This window comes from Rhamphochromis sp. 'chilingali' (assembly GCF_963969265.1).
Source record: "Rhamphochromis sp. 'chilingali' genome assembly, chromosome: 16".
In the NCBI taxonomy this organism is placed as follows: domain Eukaryota; kingdom Metazoa; phylum Chordata; class Actinopteri; order Cichliformes; family Cichlidae; genus Rhamphochromis; species Rhamphochromis sp. 'chilingali'.
Genome location: NC_137943.1, coordinates 1,701,407 through 1,718,813, shown reverse-complemented (window position 1 = coordinate 1,718,813; position 17,407 = coordinate 1,701,407). Strand labels below are relative to the sequence as shown.

At 41.0% G+C, this 17,407-nt stretch overlaps 2 protein-coding genes across 3 annotated transcripts in view; one reads left to right on the top strand and one right to left on the bottom strand.

The window, feature by feature from the left end:
• Positions 1-17,407, top strand: part of xkr4 (XK related 4) — an 86,608-nt gene that overhangs the window by 23,492 nt on the left and 45,709 nt on the right. The window lies entirely within an intron of this gene.
• On the bottom strand, positions 5,169-16,952 carry tmem68 (transmembrane protein 68). 2 transcript variants are annotated; one of them, XM_080861350.1, is made up of 9 exons: positions 16,767-16,952; positions 16,306-16,445; positions 15,323-15,493; positions 12,406-12,505; positions 11,200-11,367; positions 10,280-10,473; positions 9,613-9,673; positions 9,049-9,188; positions 5,169-7,364 (listed from the first exon to the last, which is right to left on the bottom strand). In XM_080861350.1, the coding sequence occupies exons 2-9, from the start codon at positions 16,357-16,359 to the stop codon at positions 7,260-7,262; spliced, it is 993 nt and encodes a 330-aa protein (XP_080717476.1). In that variant the 5' UTR covers positions 16,360-16,445; positions 16,767-16,952; the 3' UTR covers positions 5,169-7,259. The 2 variants fall into 2 exon arrangements, with proteins under 2 accessions (XP_080717476.1, XP_080717475.1); XM_080861349.1 differs by having other exon boundaries at positions 5,170-7,364; positions 16,306-16,448.

Below are 17,407 nucleotides of genomic sequence, written 5' to 3'. Positions count from 1 at the left end.
AATGAACAAAAATCCACAAAGTAGATATAAATCCACAAATCTGGCATAAAAATCTGGCTGCAAAAATCTATTCAGACTGAGCAGTTGGACCGAAAAACATGCAAACAGTGTTACGGCTGAAGTTTGACAACAGATACTTTTATGTGTGTGTGTGTGTGTGTGTGTGTGTGTGTGTGTGTGTGTGTGTGTGTGTGTGTGCGCAGAGTTTCCATCAGATATTTTCAGGAGACCAATCTCTATCGTGGCATTAATGTCTCTTCATTATTTTTCGGTTACTTTGAGATTTCCATGGACTTGTGTTTGGTGGAGGAATACACTTGTGCTTTAGTGAAAATGTTGTATACATAAAGCTTTTGTGGGTTCAGCAGAAGCTGCATAACATAAGACAGATGTCCTGAAGTAATACTACAGTAGCTGAATCAACATTAGTGACAACTAAAAAGACTAAACGCTTTAAAATATACTAAACCTGATGATTTTCCATTTAAAGAAGGGACTTTTCCAGACCTATTATCTGGGAACAAACTCGGTGATGTGATGTAGATGTAAAGCGTTTTTCTTTTGTCATTTTGTTTTTTTTCTTGGGATAAAGACACAAGTTTCATGATGGCACAATACTGTTGGAGAAAGGCATATACTGTACAAGGCTGTACATACTGCCTGTTCAGGAAACCAAGAGCAGGCTGTGGAAAGAACTTTCATGATCCCTTCAAATAAAAAAAAGTGAAATTACTGCTCGTCTTTTTTAATGAAAAAAGTGAATAAAATAAATCAGTAACTGGGCTGTCAGCGGATAAAGACAAAGTCTAAACATGTATATTTAATTAAAAATAGCACAGCATGTGTCAAACTAACAAAATGTGAGGTGGGAAATGTAGAAATGGTTCTCAACCACTGCACCATCCTGGTGCGCAGTTCAAAAGCCAGCAGATGTGGTGGTATGCGTTAATACGCATGCCATGCATAACTTGCACATCTCTGAAGACAGTTCGTCCACAGGTATTTGGATAGTGACGTAATTTTAGTAAATGTTGCTCCAGAACAGCTTTCAGCTACATTCATTGTTGTAGACATGGTTCCCTATTTGCAGACTTTTCATTGATGCTTTCTTCTGTACTGAGTTAAGCACCGAGGTTTCTCTGTTGTTTTGGAAACAGGGTTGCAAATGCAGCCTTGTATTTCTTAGACATCCAAGCAATTTATTTTAGTTTTCAGTTCAAAAATCAGCTGTAGCCTTAGTTTGCTCATCACCATCAACACACACAGTACATTGATATAAATATGTGTGGAACATGAAGCTACCTCAGTTTGTCTCATGCACAAACCCTTACAGATTGTCTGTCAGTTCATTTTCTTCTGTAGCACAGTTGACACTTCTGTTTAAATGAAAATATGTTTACCAAAATTAAAATGAATTCCAAATAACAATAAATATTAAACCCTATGAAAACCCTTCAAAGTATAACATTGGTAGCATGACAGTTATATGGCACTGCAAATGGGCTGATTGTTGGTTTTATGATATAAAGGTGACTGTTGTTGTGATTTGACTATATAAACATTTGACCTGAACAGAACTGAGGATTAGGGTTCAACTAAAAAAATATTACTTTAGACCTTGTTTGATTAGAACTAGAAAGAGAGAGCAGATTTCTCCTGTTTTGGCTTCCTGTTAAATCCAGGATTCAAAATCCTGCTCCTCACATACAAGGTCTTAAATAATCAGGCCCCATCTTATCTTAATGACCTTGTAGTACCATATCACCCTATTAGAGCACTTCGCTCTCGCTCTGCAGGCCTACTTGTTGTTCCTAGAGTATTTAAAAGTAGAATGGGAGGCAGAGCCTTCAGTTTTCAGGCCCCTCTTCTGTGGAACCAGCTTCCAGTTTGGATTCAGGAGACAGACACTATCTCTACTTTCAAGATTAGGCTTCAAACTTTCCTTTTTGCTAAAGCATATAGTTAGGGCTGGACCAGGTGACCCTGAATCCTCCCTTAGTTATGCTGCAATAGACGTAGGCTGCCGGGGGATTCCCATGATGCACTGGGTGTTTCTTCTTCACTCATCATGTGTTTATACACCTCTCTACATTTAATTATTAGTTATAACAATTAACCTCTGTCTCTCTTCCACAGCATGTCTTTAATCTTTCTTCCTTCTCTCACCCCAGCCAATCACAGCAGATGGCCCCGCCCCTCCCTGAGCCTGGTTCTGCTGGAGGTTTCTTCCTGTTAAAAGGGAGTTTTTCCTTCCCACTGTTGCCAAAGTGCTGATCATGGGGGTCATATGATTGTTGGGTTTTTCTCTGTATGTGTTATTGTAGGGTCGACCTTACAATATAAAGCGCTTTGAAGCGACTGTCGCTGTGATTTGGAATTTTATAAATCCCAGATGTGCTCCAGTGTTCATGACTTTGTTTTAGCTGCTTTCTGTGTTTAATTTGCTTTAAAATAAAATCTATTTTGATTTTTCCTTCATTTCGACATCATCACACAGGAGACAATGAGGCTGTACTTAGGGCACAGCTTAGTTTTCTAGTTAAACTGGAAAGCATGCGTGTGAGTCTGTGTGTGAAAGAGAGAGAGAGATGTTTTTACACTCGATAGCAGAATATGTGGCAGTTACTGTGCTTATACTAGTCTAGCAAAGAAGTTGTTCCTCAGTACTGCATCATCTAAACCCCTCAGACTGTGTTTATTTGTAACATCAGTTGCACAATACTGCTATAAAGGAATGAAGAAGCAATAGAAAATATAGAAAGCTTGCAGTTATATTGCAGTTTGTTTCTTGGTTTACTCTTCCTCCTTGTTTTCTTGCACTTTTATTGACTCTAAGAAAAACAATGTTCCATGTGTGAGTAAGATGTTCTCAGTAACGGTTATTTATTAATAGCACAAGATTTTTTTGACCAGTCTGTTCCATAGACAAAGTCTACAAACATCAGGGACACATGACACGTGTTAAATATGTAATATAACAATCATAGAGCCATTGCAAAAACTCAATTTAGTTTGACGATCCAACATGTTTTTGACACGAGACTTAACAGGATATTTGACCGGGAGCCAGATTTGGGGAGGTTGCTATTGGTGTGTAATGGGAAACAAGGCTACAAAGTCTCCATCCACTAAAGTAAAATGTTTGTAGTTGGCTAAATGTAACCAAAGCACAGACACAAGACTCTCATATCTGCATTTAGTCTTAAAGACTTGTTGGAGTGGTTCCACATGACGAGCACATATTCTACTATCACTATAAGATGAGATAAATAGATTGTGTTTTTCTGTTAGTATTGTGGTCCAGCGACTGTCTCTATTCATCATCTATAACAGATCAAAGCTTTGCTGCTGTGGTCCGGACATACCTGCCAAGCACAATACAGAATTTAGCTATTGAACCAGGCAAAAACGACACTATGAAGTTTGAATGGTCAGCATCATTTGTGCAGCAGCAGCAGCTCCAGGCGGGATCGTCCAGTCTTAGTACAAGCACAGTGACCAGCAGGTTAAAAACAATCCTGTATAATCATTCTGTACAGATGTCTGTTTAGAGTTGGTTAAACATGGAATACCACAGATAGTGAACTGAACAACTTAAATGCTTATCTGTAAATAAATGTATGCAATGTGTACATGTTAAAAAAGAACATTCCTCTCTTTTTGAGTTCTGACTGTGAAGCGTGTCTCTAGAGGTGCGATGCCACCATGATGGCTATAAATATGACAGTAAAACACAGAGGAAAAAAAGATAAATGTGGTGTATGTGGTGTATTTAACAAAAGAAAAAACATGTTTAAGACAAAGTAATATTGGTCTTATCAGTACGTTGCATTGTGTGATGAAAGCATTCAATGGGGGAAAAGTACATTTTATTGTAAAAATAATAATTCAAGAATAATAAAAAAAAATAATCAAAATGAGTTTTTTGTACATATGAGATTTTTGTAAATTTTTATTTGAATCTAATGCAACACAAACTACCAAAATTCAGTTAATAAAGTACACTGTGGTCATTTATCTGGCCTCACGTTTGTTCATTTCATTTTCGAGTCAAAACCTCATTGGTGGTAGATTCTCCAGGAGGAGCCACAAATCAAATCACCATCACAGGCTATCGGTGTTACACAACTAACCTCCTAACCCAAGGGGCTGGACAGCACAGGACGGGCTGCTGTGTGCAGAGTTGCTCGGATTCATTGCAACTAAGATATGGCAAAAGACATAATCAAAAATCTCCAACACTTCCACGTGTCTAAATGTATGTCTGGCTCATCTTTTGAGCCAACCTACCTTGAGAAGTGCTCGCACTGCAGCAGATGGATGCACAAAGTTATCAAAGTATTTCCAAGTGTGAAGAATCATCAAGAGATTCAAAGAGAGCCACACAGTACAGAACAAGCCCGGCAGAGGCAGGGAACCAAAGAGTCACTCGAAGCCTGCACAGAAAAGGTTGCACACAATGAAAATCAGCCAACCAGAGATGGATTATGCAGACAGGAAGCACGTCCTCTCAGATGAAACTAGCTCTCTTTGGCCATGTTTGCAGAAAGAACATCAGGGGGGCTGATGATATTGATCCTGGTAGTTTTTGTTGAAATTATTTTTTTGTTTGTAAAGTTAAAATAATGTAAGCATCAAAAACTCTGTTTACATTCCTGTATGTTTTCTTCTTTACAAGCACGGGTGCAGTAATTAGGCCTCGATGTTGTGTTATGAACTTGGATGTGGGGGTGGGGGATTCCTGGTGTGAGCAGTGACTGATGTGGGTTTCAAAGCCCTCTGTTGGAGCCACAGGAAAATGTTTTGCTTGTGATGCTAAAAGTTGTGTTTACCCTTTAGGAGAAAGCTTTGTGTCATTGCCGAGGGAAACCCGTGTGGACTGGATGCTCCCATCTGGAACTGCTGCTGCTCCTGCACAGATTATGCTGTGGACCTTTTTGTAGGACTCTAACCTAACAGGTAACTAAAAGCTGGGAGTAAAGTAGGAGGGATACTCCTGCTGAGGTGAGCAGCTCATTATGCTCATGCCTTGTTTTAAGTCACAGATCGCCGTGCTGATGCATGCACTGCTTTTCCCGCCACTCACTGTAGAGCAACAACTAGTTTCATAGTAATTTGCCTCTTTATTGATCTTGTAATAAAAAACATAAATCCATCGTCTGACTCTCTGTGCTATGAACTACTCATTCCTCAAATAACAAACAAAGCAACATCTCAGTAAAGACATTTATTAACAGGCTGGAGTAGCTCTCAGTATTTAAAAGTTTAACACATACTTTACACTGTCAAACATTAAAAATACATGTTAGACCTCAACACTAGTGACATGGAAAAAGGCAACCAGTGTGCAGACATTAATGCTCCAGTGAGACATGTCTCTGAGCTGGCAGTGACACCAGTGTGACAAAAGATCTGCTGAATCACAATATTCACATGTTTAGATATTGAAAAATACAGCAACCACAAACACACAAACTGTAACTGCATCTCCAAACCACAACCAAATTTGAATTTACGTTACAAATGATTAGTTAATAACAAAGCAGCTAAGAGCCCGGGGTAAAACTGATATCACCAAACTGACATGCAGTGTGCACACTGATATGACCAACAGAGGCTGTTTTTAGCAATGTTGCATTTGTTACAGCAACAATCAAACACCGTCATGTTCAACATCATCGTCTTTAAACACTTTGTTTTCTCATGATCAGTCATTGCTTTGGAACTTCAGCGCAGTTCTTCCAGTCCAACGCCTTTCTTACTCCATCTTTGGGAAGCCGTCAGTTTCACCTTCTGAGTCAGAATTCAAATGTCTACTTTTGTGCAATCAGAAGTCCCAGATAACATATTTGTTGTCTCAATACTAAACAGTGAAAATCAGCTGGTCACCATTGATCTCCAGTTTCAGAAAACCCTTTTTGCTCTTGTGTGTGAAGACAAAAATGAGCAACATAAAAATCCACACTGTGGCGTTTACATGTCATTTGTTAGGCCCCATAAATCCAGGCCTGGACATCGGGCGCTCGCCCTCCACACGGATCCCCGATTTGTCATTTCCTGTGAGGTCATCCAGCACCAAGACCTATTTTCCCATTAACGTTTTTGGGGAATTAAATCATTAGGGCTTTGTTTTTTTTAACTATTCTATTTAAAATTGAATAATAATAATAATACAAAGAAAATACTGTACCAGCCTTAGTAAGAAACTAAGAACTCTTTCCTTGCGTCCTTTCTTTGTATATCCAGACTCGCCTGTAGCTAGTAGTGTTCAGCTGTACTGAAACATAAAAAACAACACAGCTTTCCTCAAAGAGCTGCATGTTACTGTGGATCCTTTCCATCTCTATACGTTACAGCAGCGGTCCCCAACCCCCGGGCCTCGGACCGGTGCCGGTCCGTGAGTCATTTGGTACCGGGCCGCGAGAGTTGAGGCTCAGGTGTGAAATGTCTGGTTTTCAGGGTCTTTATCGGTTTTCAGCGTTATTTTGTTATCATTAACTGGGTTTTCCTGGGTCTTTTCACCTGTGATATGAATAAATCTTCTTTTTTTCGGTACCAGTACCAGTTTTATTTTGTTGTATTTATCCGCGACACCTTAAAGGCCGGTCCGTGAAAATAGTGTTGGGCATAAACCGTCCGTGGTGCAAAAAAGGTTGGAGACCGCTGCGTGACAGGACATCCTGCAGTACCTGAGTGTTTGAGAACGATACAGTACTTCAGTGGTTGGTGGACGTAGTGAAACATTAATGTTCAGCTTTTCTTGTCATCATAAAGCACCCACCCATACCTTTTCTATAAGAAATATTGATTGATTGGTCTAAACTAATCACTGATCAACTCAAAAGGCATCGACAACAAAACACATTTATTTATTAAAAATCATTATGAATCACTTGTTGATGTAAATGCACTTTTAAATAAACACATTTGCCTTTTCTTCCACACAAACACAAAAACATTACGGTCACAATAATGTGTCTGAATTCAAATAAATATTTGCTTTTCTTTCCGTCCTTTGAGAGATATTATTATGAAACCTGACTGCATCTTATAAAGTCTTAATTTCAACAGATTCGTCTCGAATACGAATATATATAAAAGGGAGTCTATGTAAACAAAAATACATATGAGAGCTGTGCAATAAAAACATCGAGGACTTCAGATGCACATCAGCACCAAACCTGTGCAGACTGCAGCCACCTGATGCGTGGGTTTGGTCACATACTGGACAGTTTGTCTCTGTTGTAGTGTCACTGATGTTAGTGGGCTTTGTATTTGGTGTGGAATCTCTCCAACAAGGCTCTCAGGATGCTCCCTGGGATTTGCTGATGTGTGTCTATCAGAGACTGGACTGCTTGCTGCACCTTCAGAGTAAAAACGCAAACAGAGATAGCGGCAGTCAAAAGGTTGACAGGAAACATCTGAGATAATGTTCTTTTCAAACTGTGTTAAAAGTCATTGTGGTTTTGATTTGAGGTATGCATATATTGTATCTGATGACACATGAGGGGGCGTTAACCCAGATGGTATAAAATATCTGCTTATGCTTTGATTAGTCGGAGATCAGCGCTGTCTGCGTACGGCGCTGGTCCCCCCACGCGTGTATTTCATTAAATAATAATAACAATGGATTGGATCTACTGTATATAGCACTTTTCAAGGCACCCAAACATAGATTGTTTGAAGATTAACATTTGGTGGAAAAGCAAAACATCCTCCACCAGTTTAATCAGCTATTAAGTTATAACCAACGAGTTCTTTACACTCAAGGACACTGTTAAGTATCCTACCGGGGGGGGGACGACACTGGACTGAGTGCCATTAAGCAGGCCTACAGAGCGACACCCCTGCCTGCTGCTCCTCAGAGTATTTATTCTTCTGACTACTTTTACTTCCTATATTTTTAAAAAGACATCTGTGCTTTTTTCTTCTTGCAGTTTCAAAACCAGCTCATTACTTTTGGTTTGACAGATTTGAGGGGAGTTTTTTTTACATCACTCCGAGCCTCCAAACATCAAAGCGATTTGAGCCTGAACAGTAACACAACAGCAGTGCTGATCGTTTATGAGCGACATAATGTCGCATAAAAAGAGACGTGTGTGTGTTGTCAGGGGCTGAAGTGGGCCGGTGTTGTTCTTTATTTCATTTCTTTCTTTTTTTGGAACAACACTGGAACGGCCACAGCTGTCCAGAAGTTGTGGCTGCGGTGTTTCGACATCTATCCAGTCAAGGTTCAGATGCTGGATTTCACAGGGAGAGAAAAGAACGAGACAACTTCACTCAGAGGTGGAGGAAGATGAGAAAGACGGGGCAGGAGAGGAAGAGGAGAGGCTAGATTTAAAGGTAAGGACTGCTCACTGAGGGTAAAGCTTACATGTACGTCCTCGTGTATTTCAAGCAGACATCATGTTTGTTCATATTGTGAAACCTGCTGCTGACGTAGACTAACTGTGTTATTTAAAGACCAATGAGCCAAGACAGCGGAGCGAAAGATTAACAAGATTAGTGGGCAGTAGATCAAGTTTACACGATGATGACTTTAACTTACTAACAACTGAAGACATTTGAATTATTATAGCAAGTTCAAAACCGAGACGATGACAGTTGAATATGAGAAAATCTGCTGGTGCAGTCTTCCCACGCCTGTCTCCATTTCTCCGCTTGGCTCGACCCAGAGTTAGTTAGCAGCTACAGGCCAAGCTGGGAACACTAAGCCTTATCCAGAGGTCTCTGTACGGAGCCGCGGACCTGCTGCTTTGGTGTTGAACAGGTGGACTCTGTCTCTACCTTCAGCTTTCTGAGCAGCCACATCTGTGCCCAGCAGCAGCTGCACTTCCTCCGTGTCCTGAGGAGGAAGAACCTGGACCAGGAGGTGGTCACATCCATACCTACATCCAAGTTTGAATGACCAACCGAGTACCCAGAGTAGATCACACAGGGAGAAATGGAAAGTCCACAGAGTAAGGCTCTGAGAAGGTCCAGGACCTTGCAGTGCAAACCAAAGCACTGCCATGCTGTTAGAGTGAAAGGAAGCAAACGCTTACTCACTTTCTGTGCTAGTTCAGCAGCATTTATGTTGGGGTCATATGGGATGGGATCCCCAAGGAAGGTTCGAAACTTCACAGGAAATCCACCATAAACAGGAGCTATAGGGAGACGAAATCTGTCATAGACCCAGCGGAAAAATCCTGGATAGACACATCAGAGAAAGAGCGTGTTCGATACGAGCTCAGACAGCAGTGCTTTGTTACAGAAACAAAATGTATGAAAATACATTATTACACAGGACAGTATCATTATTGTGATCAAGCCCCGCTGAGCTCCACAGTGTTGTTCTAGGTTAACGAAGGCTTTAACTCAGACGCTTCATTACAACAAACATTCACACCTGAACCTGAACTCTACAACAGAACACAGCAGCAAATCAAAAACTACGATAAACGACTTTCAGTCTTTTTCAATGATAGGTTGCAAATATGTGCTGTGCTCCCTTGAACATGTGTCCCCAACCCCGGGAACAGACTGGCTCACATCCTGAAACTGAAACACTCCTGGGGTGATGCGAGACACCAGCAGTTTTCCTGGAGTAATACTGTAAGTGTCAAAACTTACTGAGCGTTCCCAGAGATCTGAAGCCTTCCCGCACATTCTGAGTAAACATTGGAATTACTGGCTGAAAAACAGAGAGTGCAACACAAAGATGATCAGAGAGACGGTACTACCACAGAATCATTATCATTAAATGTTAGAAATGCAAAATATTTTATTAGAATTGATATATATATAGTTATAATGAGATGGCTGTTCATAAACACATTAATAACAGAAATCGATTTTTCTTTCTAAGCTACATGTTTATTGTACAAGAGCAAAGCAATCTGTCACTGTTAGCTGTACGATGAACAGTTCACAGATATGCATGTATTTGCAAACAAGAGTGTACAGAATTTAAAATCCCTCTCCTCACAATAATCAGCCCCCACCCCATCTTAATGACCTCATAGTACCGTATCACCCCGTTAGAGCACTTCACTCTCAGGCTGTTGGTTTACTTGTAGTTCCTAAAGTATTTAAAAGCAGCGTGGGAGGCAGAGCCTTCAGCTTCCAGTTTGTTAGTTTTGTTTGTCAGTGATAAAGTATTAAAATAATGTGACAGTCACATTTTGTAAGTTTAGTTTCACTTGTATCAAATAGGGCAGGAATGTACTGCTGTGGCCTGTTGATGGTTCAAAAACATTACTGTGCTGAAATGTGACTAAATTAGACTGAAACAACGCACCGCTCGAGAATCAATGGCGACCTGGGCAAAGCCTTTCCGTTCGCCCCAGAGGAGAGGGTAGGTCTCATCACTAAACAGAGCTTCCCGCACTCCTCCCGGAGAAATCGCCAACAGGTGACCGTTCTTCAGAGCTCGAACACACTCCTCCTGAGGACCATGGATCACACTGAACACCTCCAAGAGCAATTTGAAACCTACAGTAATGAGACAAGACGACAGAGTAAGGAACAGACGGTCGCAGGTAATCACCAATACTTTACCATACTGTGCCCATGTTTCCCCAGTGCATCCAATGAGTGGGAATGTTAGATAAAAATACAAATGTCACAGTATTTTTGTAGCTAGCGTGATCCAGAGTACTGAAAGTCTGAGGTATAAAAGGCCAACAGCAATGAAGATAGCAGTCTCTGTCTGTGGCGCTCCTGTGTTGCACATCAGCCAATCACAAAGGACCACCTAGTCCAGCGATGCAAACATCACATTTCCACCTGTGGTTCTGTGTGAGCCAACACACCTTCAATGCATGTCATGTAAGACTGACTAATAATCATTTGCTCGTGTTGACGTCTTTAGTGCAGGTTGTTATTTACGTAATCTTCTCCAGCTTCAGACCTCGGTTGGAAAAACACATATTTTATCTCCATCATTTCTTCCTCTTCTCGATCTGCAAAGATTCTGGTGATAGCTAACATAGTTTCTTTCTTTGTATGTTGAATGAAATTTTTCTATTAAGAAAATGATGTGATTTGGGTTGTTTGTTTGTTTTCAGCGAAAAAATAAAACCAAAACTGAGTGAATATCCTACAAGTGGTTTCGTGGTTTAAGAGCATCTGGAGAAGAATGATGACACAGTCGTTCTGGGAAAGTGTTTAGTGTGTGCTCCGTGTTAACGTTTGCACATGGGTCGGTGTGTACAGTACCTGGGATCTTAAAGAGGAAGTGGTCGGCTACGGAGTGGCAGGTCCGTCCCTTCTGAATGATAACGTGAGCGAGGAAGTAGTAGTAGTCGACTGGAATGGCTCCGTGATAGTACACGATCAGAGCTGGTCCTTCATCGGGAATCTTTTCCATACCATGAACCTCATACCCTAGTACACAGATAGCATTAGGGATCAATCAATTATGCATAGATGGTGCTGCATTAGACACTTAGAACTTTATTGTCATCTTCAGAGTTTTTGATTGGTGGAGAGGTTTCACCACTGCAAGGCGATTCTTCAGTCCTAAAACACCTGATGGAGTCTCTCAGGTGAGGGTTGGTGACCCACTATTAATCACACGAGTCATTGCGTGAGCCGAGGTATCGACCAGGGTGTGGTCTATTATGCCCCACCCTGCTATCATGTGAGTTATTGAGGTCATATGAGCCAAGGACAGGACTCATCCAGAAAGGGATCATCTGCAAAGCCACCGCGTGGCCTCAACATCGGCTGTTCACAGCGTCTCACAGTGATGGTGAGTCAACTGCTGTGTCTATATTCCAAAATTCAAACACTGGTAACCTGAACAGACTGTATGTGTACAGCTGTGCTTGTCCTGTTAAGATGGCTGAACATTTGCAGAGTGGTTGTTTGCTCTCGCTTCTACACACAGAGCATACACTACATCAGGGGTGGGCAACTCCAGGCCTCGAGTGCCGGTGTCCTGCAGGTTTTAGATCCCACCCTGGGTTAACACACCTGAATCACATGATTAGTTCATTAGCAGGCCTCTGGAGAACTTCAGAAATGCTGAGGAGTCATTTAGCCCTTTAAATCAGCTGTGATGGATCACGGACACATCTAAAACCTGCAGGACACCGGCACTCCAGGCCTGGAGTTGCCTAACCCTGCACTACATGGTTTAGCCTGTGTTTGGGTGTTTTGTTCTCGGGATTCACGAGGACAGAAAGCGAAACCTGCAGTTTGATGTCAAGTCCACGAGAGGCTACACGAAGCTCTCCATCAGCTGTTAGCACTGACTGTTGGATGAGGGGTGACAAACCAAACAAACCAAACAAACTTTTCAAGCACGACTGAGAACTCATACACATGTACAGTGCTGGCTTTAACCAAATGGAGGCTGTTACTGATAGCAGTGGATGTAGAGCACTGTGTCATCGTAAATGAAGGACCTTGGTGTCCTACCATGCCAGATGGCTCCGTGTCCGTCCCACAGAGTAGCTAAGGTCTTCCTGGCTCCGTCCCACAGGTTGTTACAGTAAGCTTCTTTCAGCTGATTCTTCCTCTGGTAGAAGAAATAAGCAGAACTTTATCACCTGCTCACGCTTTCAGGAGATCATCAATATTCACTTTTTATAACGTGAGTTATAGGACTCTACCACCATGGCCTGTATGTATGCTCACCACACCCCACTGATAAAGACAAAGCATGCTGAAGTACATTTAAAATTTGCTGAACAACAGTCAGACAAGCCTGGGAAATGGTGGGAAAATGCTAATAGTTTCTCCATACAGGACGTGGTCTGAAGCTGTCATTATCAACTTTTATACAAAGTATTAAATAAATTTCCCTGTGGCATTTTCCATTATTACACATTACTTAATTTATAGACATCAATGGTTGGATTTATTTGCATGTGTGGATTGGATGGGTAGTTACTGACAACCCAGTCAAGACTTCCTGTTGGGAAGAATTTGATGCCAATTTGATGTAAATAGTTTTGGGTTTTTTAAGACCAGACCAGCAGTATTTATACTGTAAAAAGCTAGAAACCCATCCGGTAATTACAGGCAACCTATTACTTAACAAATTTCACCAAATGTTTTTCATGAAGTTCTTTTCTTTTCCCTATTTTGTCACCACTGACGCGTCTGGTGCAAATATCTCATAAATAGGAGGCATGCAGGTTCACTGAGTAAAACATCATGCCTCTGTCACATGACACAGGATCCACAGTGCCTATACGTAATAAAGGAAAGTGTCTTTGTGGTTCAGATGTTGCTCAGAAGAAGATGATTTAAAAGTGTATTAGTCCACAGGCATGAAAGGAACTGTTACGAATTAGCCCATAAAAAGTAACAAAGGTTTTTAGTGAACAGTCTTTTCGAATAAACAATTTTTTTTGAGTAAAAATAAAAAATAATGGCATGCCAGCTTTGTTTTTATAGGACAAACCTTACGGGATCAACTCCTAAAAGCTTAACAGTGAACAAAACACTTCCAAACTTTGAGAAAACCAGTGTGGTTGTTACAATAAACACAGTATTTTTTTCTCAGGATGCTTTACTTTATAAATTCATTTCTGCTGAGCAGCTGAAACAGCTTCATGAGTGTTAAAGAACTTTTCTGAAGCACATTGCTCTTCACCATCACAGCTTGCTGTCTTTAAGAGTGTCAGTATTTTTCTTTTGATGTTTGTGGGGCAATTTCTCCACAACTTGTGTTGATCACAATTATTGACAGGCTGGTATAATAAGTGGGTCTGAAACTGTGCAGGGCTTCTCTGCATCAGCTCACTGCATAGCACTATCGACATGTGGGGATACCCAAGTTGGCCAGCAGGTGTCACTGTGGAGAGAGGTTTCAGATTGTTTCAAAACTTCGATACAATTTTGGCACAAATGCTTTGAATGTTTCACAAAGCCTTGCTTTCCCAATATTCCCCGTCCCCAGTCGGACTGGGAGTGACGTGTTTGGCCACATGGTCTCCTGATTGGCTGTCTGAGTGTCATTCAAAGACGATGTGCGTTTTACAGATCATTGGGAAAAAAACAGTAAGTAGAGTTTCAGTCTAACACGTCTCTCTGCAACAAAGACAAACGAAGAGACAGCAACATCACAAGTGTAACAACCTGCCTGACTGTCAGAAATGTGATGTCGGGTGAGCAGGCCAGCATATGCTGTGTGGCCCCAGAGCAGCGGCCCTTTGCTGCGTGTCTTCCCCTTATTACTTATCTAAAGTAGTGTTGATTCTAATTTGTGCATCCAATTTTTATTTTCTAAAGTAATGAAAGATGTATGCTGTACAATCTTTCCAAACCTGGAAAAAGAACAGTTCAAAGAAATCCTTACTTTTAAGCAAAGTGTGTAATATGTGCAATAATGACGTTTCTGGAGTAATGACCCCACCACTGATCACAACAAACACCTCCAGGGTGCACAAACATTTGACCATGCATGGATTTAATGTCTGTGACATACTGCTTAGAGATGATCTCAATGACAATTGATTATGGAACTGGATTTGCTAAATTCTTATCAATTCCCATCCCTACTTAGGCCTCATATATAAAACTATAAAATACAAACTCAATACTTTGAATCAACTTCAATCAATGCCTGGTTTATTTTTTATAAAATAACAAGTGAGCAGGCCTCACCTGTCCATGGAACTACTTGCCAGTCAACTGTCCTATTGATGTTGAACCTCTAAAACCAGGGAACTATGTAAAAAAATAGCTGTGAACTCCTTTATTTAAATCTGAAAGTTTCAATCAGACAGTCCTACAAACACTGCGCAGATGTCAGAAGCTACTAAAATGGTGTTTTTGTCCCAAACATTATGGAGGGAGCTGCAGATGATAACTAAACAGTGAAGGTCCTTTTATTTGTGTGACTGCGAGTGTAAGCATCATCATCATCATCATTTATTTATTTATATAGCACTTTAAAAACACACCTGTTAGACCAAAGTGCTGTACAATACTAATATGCACATAGTAATAGACATAGCAATAAAGTTAAAAAACAATAAAAAAAAAAATAATGAAAAAAAATAAATAAAATAAAATAAAATAAAAATGTCAGTTACCCACAGAGTTAAAAGCCAGGGAATAAAAATAGGTTTTTAATAAAGACTTAAAAACTGGCACTGATGCAGCCTGTCTAATATGGAGAGGAAGGTTATTCCAAAGCATCGGCGCGGCAACAGAGAACGCTCGGTCTCCTCTAAGTTTCAGCCGTGACTTTGGGACCGAAAGCAGCAACTGCTCAGCTGACCGAAGGGAACGAGTGGGGACGTGGGGCTTCAACAAATCAGACAAATAAACAGGTGCCAGACCATTTAGAGATTTAAAAGCCAATAAAGCACTGTTTACTTACCTTGTAGACATGAAGGAAGAGTATAGAGAGGTAAAGGAAGATAACGATGAGGAAAGGCACGATGAAGACGATGGCTAGGGGTGTGAAGACCCACAACAGGTATTCCAAGACACTCAGATAGTCCTCTTGATCAAGACCCGCCCATTCCTCCCATGCATGAAACAAACACACCTGTCGACCAGGACCAGAATGTCAATACTAACATCCCTCACTTTGGTCCAGGTGAAAACATCTCAGTAATTACTGGATGGGTAACTTTAAAATATGTAACACATTCTTGTTTGTATCAGCAGTGGTTAACTGTGTTATGTAACATCACAGTTGGACATAAAATACCACTGTGGGAGAATCTAGAGTTTCTAAGCGACGGACACCATAGAAGCTCCTTTCAATGCTTAACATGTGACACAGTGATAGTATAACACTCTTACTAATACCAGGTCAGATCGTAATAACAACTACGGTCCAGGACAAATGATCTACATTTAAATTTAGAACGGCGTGGGGCCCACAATCTGAACGCCTCCTCTGTGGAGGAGTGGGCCTCAAAGAGGGCTGGAGAGACATCCCATCATGCACACTGTGGGACTTATTATCCACTTGTTGCCAACATATTGTGAAAAATCCATCCATGCATCTTTTTCCGCTTCTCCTTGAGGCGGGCTGGAGCCTATCCCAGCTGTGTAAAGGCAAGAGGCAGGGTACACCTGGACAGGTCGCTAGTCTGTCGCAGGGCCAACACTATGGGCGATTTAGACTCACCAATCTCTTTGGACTGTGGGAGGAAGGTCCCGGAGAGAACATGCAAACAGAAAGATCTGATGGTGCAGCAGTGTTAACCCTCCGTTATGGACAGTGTTATTGTATTATGTGCATCTTCAAATAAAGTCATGCATGAACACCAAAGCTGATGTTAAATAAATAATACATTTCTTTCTAGGTGAGCTCGATTTCATTATCAAGTCCTTGGACAGGATGCATACCAAGACAGAGAGCGTGTCCTCCGCGCCCGTCAGACATGACTGGTTGCCTGACATAGTGCTCTGCTCTCAGCCACGAGAACTCCAGCTCAGCCGACTGACGCTCCGATCAGGTCTCAGGCAGACTGCATAGAGAACACCTGCTGCTACATAGAAAGGAGGTAAAGGAGGACGCAGTGGATTACGCAGACTCCAATTTCTAGTAAACACCAGCAGCTTTTTAAAACCAACTAAACTGACAGCAACTTTACATAGCATTAGTATCTAGAACAGCACCACAGTGTTACTGGAATAGGAAGAGGCTACATTTGATCAGCAAAATGACAACAGCGAGCTGGGGCTACGGTATAATAACTGACTGTGAGCTAAGTCTCATTGAAGGAGCTGGAAAATCTGACATTTCTCAAGAAACCTCTAATTCTAAGAGCCAACTCCCCGGTTACAGACATAAAAACGGTACCTACCGACTGCTTACTCGGTAAAGCGTGCCATTAAACTGTAGCACGACATTCAATATTACACTAGCAAAACCTATGCTTCTTAGAGCTACCAACTATCCTGTCCATCAACCCGGAACGTCGTCGGGCGAACACAGAGTCGCAGATTTCTATCCTAAAACTGCCGATGAAAGAGTTCTACTCGCGAACAAGGAAGAGTTTCCGGGTCGACTCGTTCGCTTCAAAATAAAAACAAAACTAATTGCACCTGCTTTCAAACAGTAACTATATACAGTCATAGTTTTGAGAATATAACCCTCAAAAGTAAAAGTGGAAAATGTCAAAATGGTAAATGGTAAATGGCCTGCATTTGTATAGCGCTTTTCTAGTCCCTAAGGACCCCAAAGCGCTTCACACTACATTCAGTCATTCACCCATTCACACACACATTCACACACTGGTGATGGCAGCTACAAAAGATGCCATTAAATTTAAAAAGCGCAATAAAATCAGTAAAAATAGATGCATTAATGTAGCTATAAAGCAATTAAAATGAAACAGTTGGTGTTCTAATGACCATGAGATTTAGTGATTTTAAAGGAAAAATTTTGTTAGAATTTTTTTCTATAAAAAACAAAACAAAACAAAAAAATTGCAACTTTTATTTT

What these genes read in the sequence shown, in the direction of transcription:
- tmem68 (XM_080861350.1), bottom strand. Translation starts at nt 16,359, where the DNA reads ATGTCAGGCAACCAGTCATGTCTGACGGGCGCGGAGGACACGCTCTCT. An exon ending in TCTTCCTTCATGTCTACAAG is followed by an intron (nt 12,506 to 15,322) that starts GTAAGTAAACAG and finishes TTCTTCTACCAG; the next exon opens with AGGAAGAATCAGCTGAAAGA. An exon ending in ACACGGAGCCATCTGGCATG is followed by an intron (nt 11,368 to 12,405) that starts GTAGGACACCAA and finishes TCTGTGTACTAG; the next exon opens with GGTATGAGGTTCATGGTATG.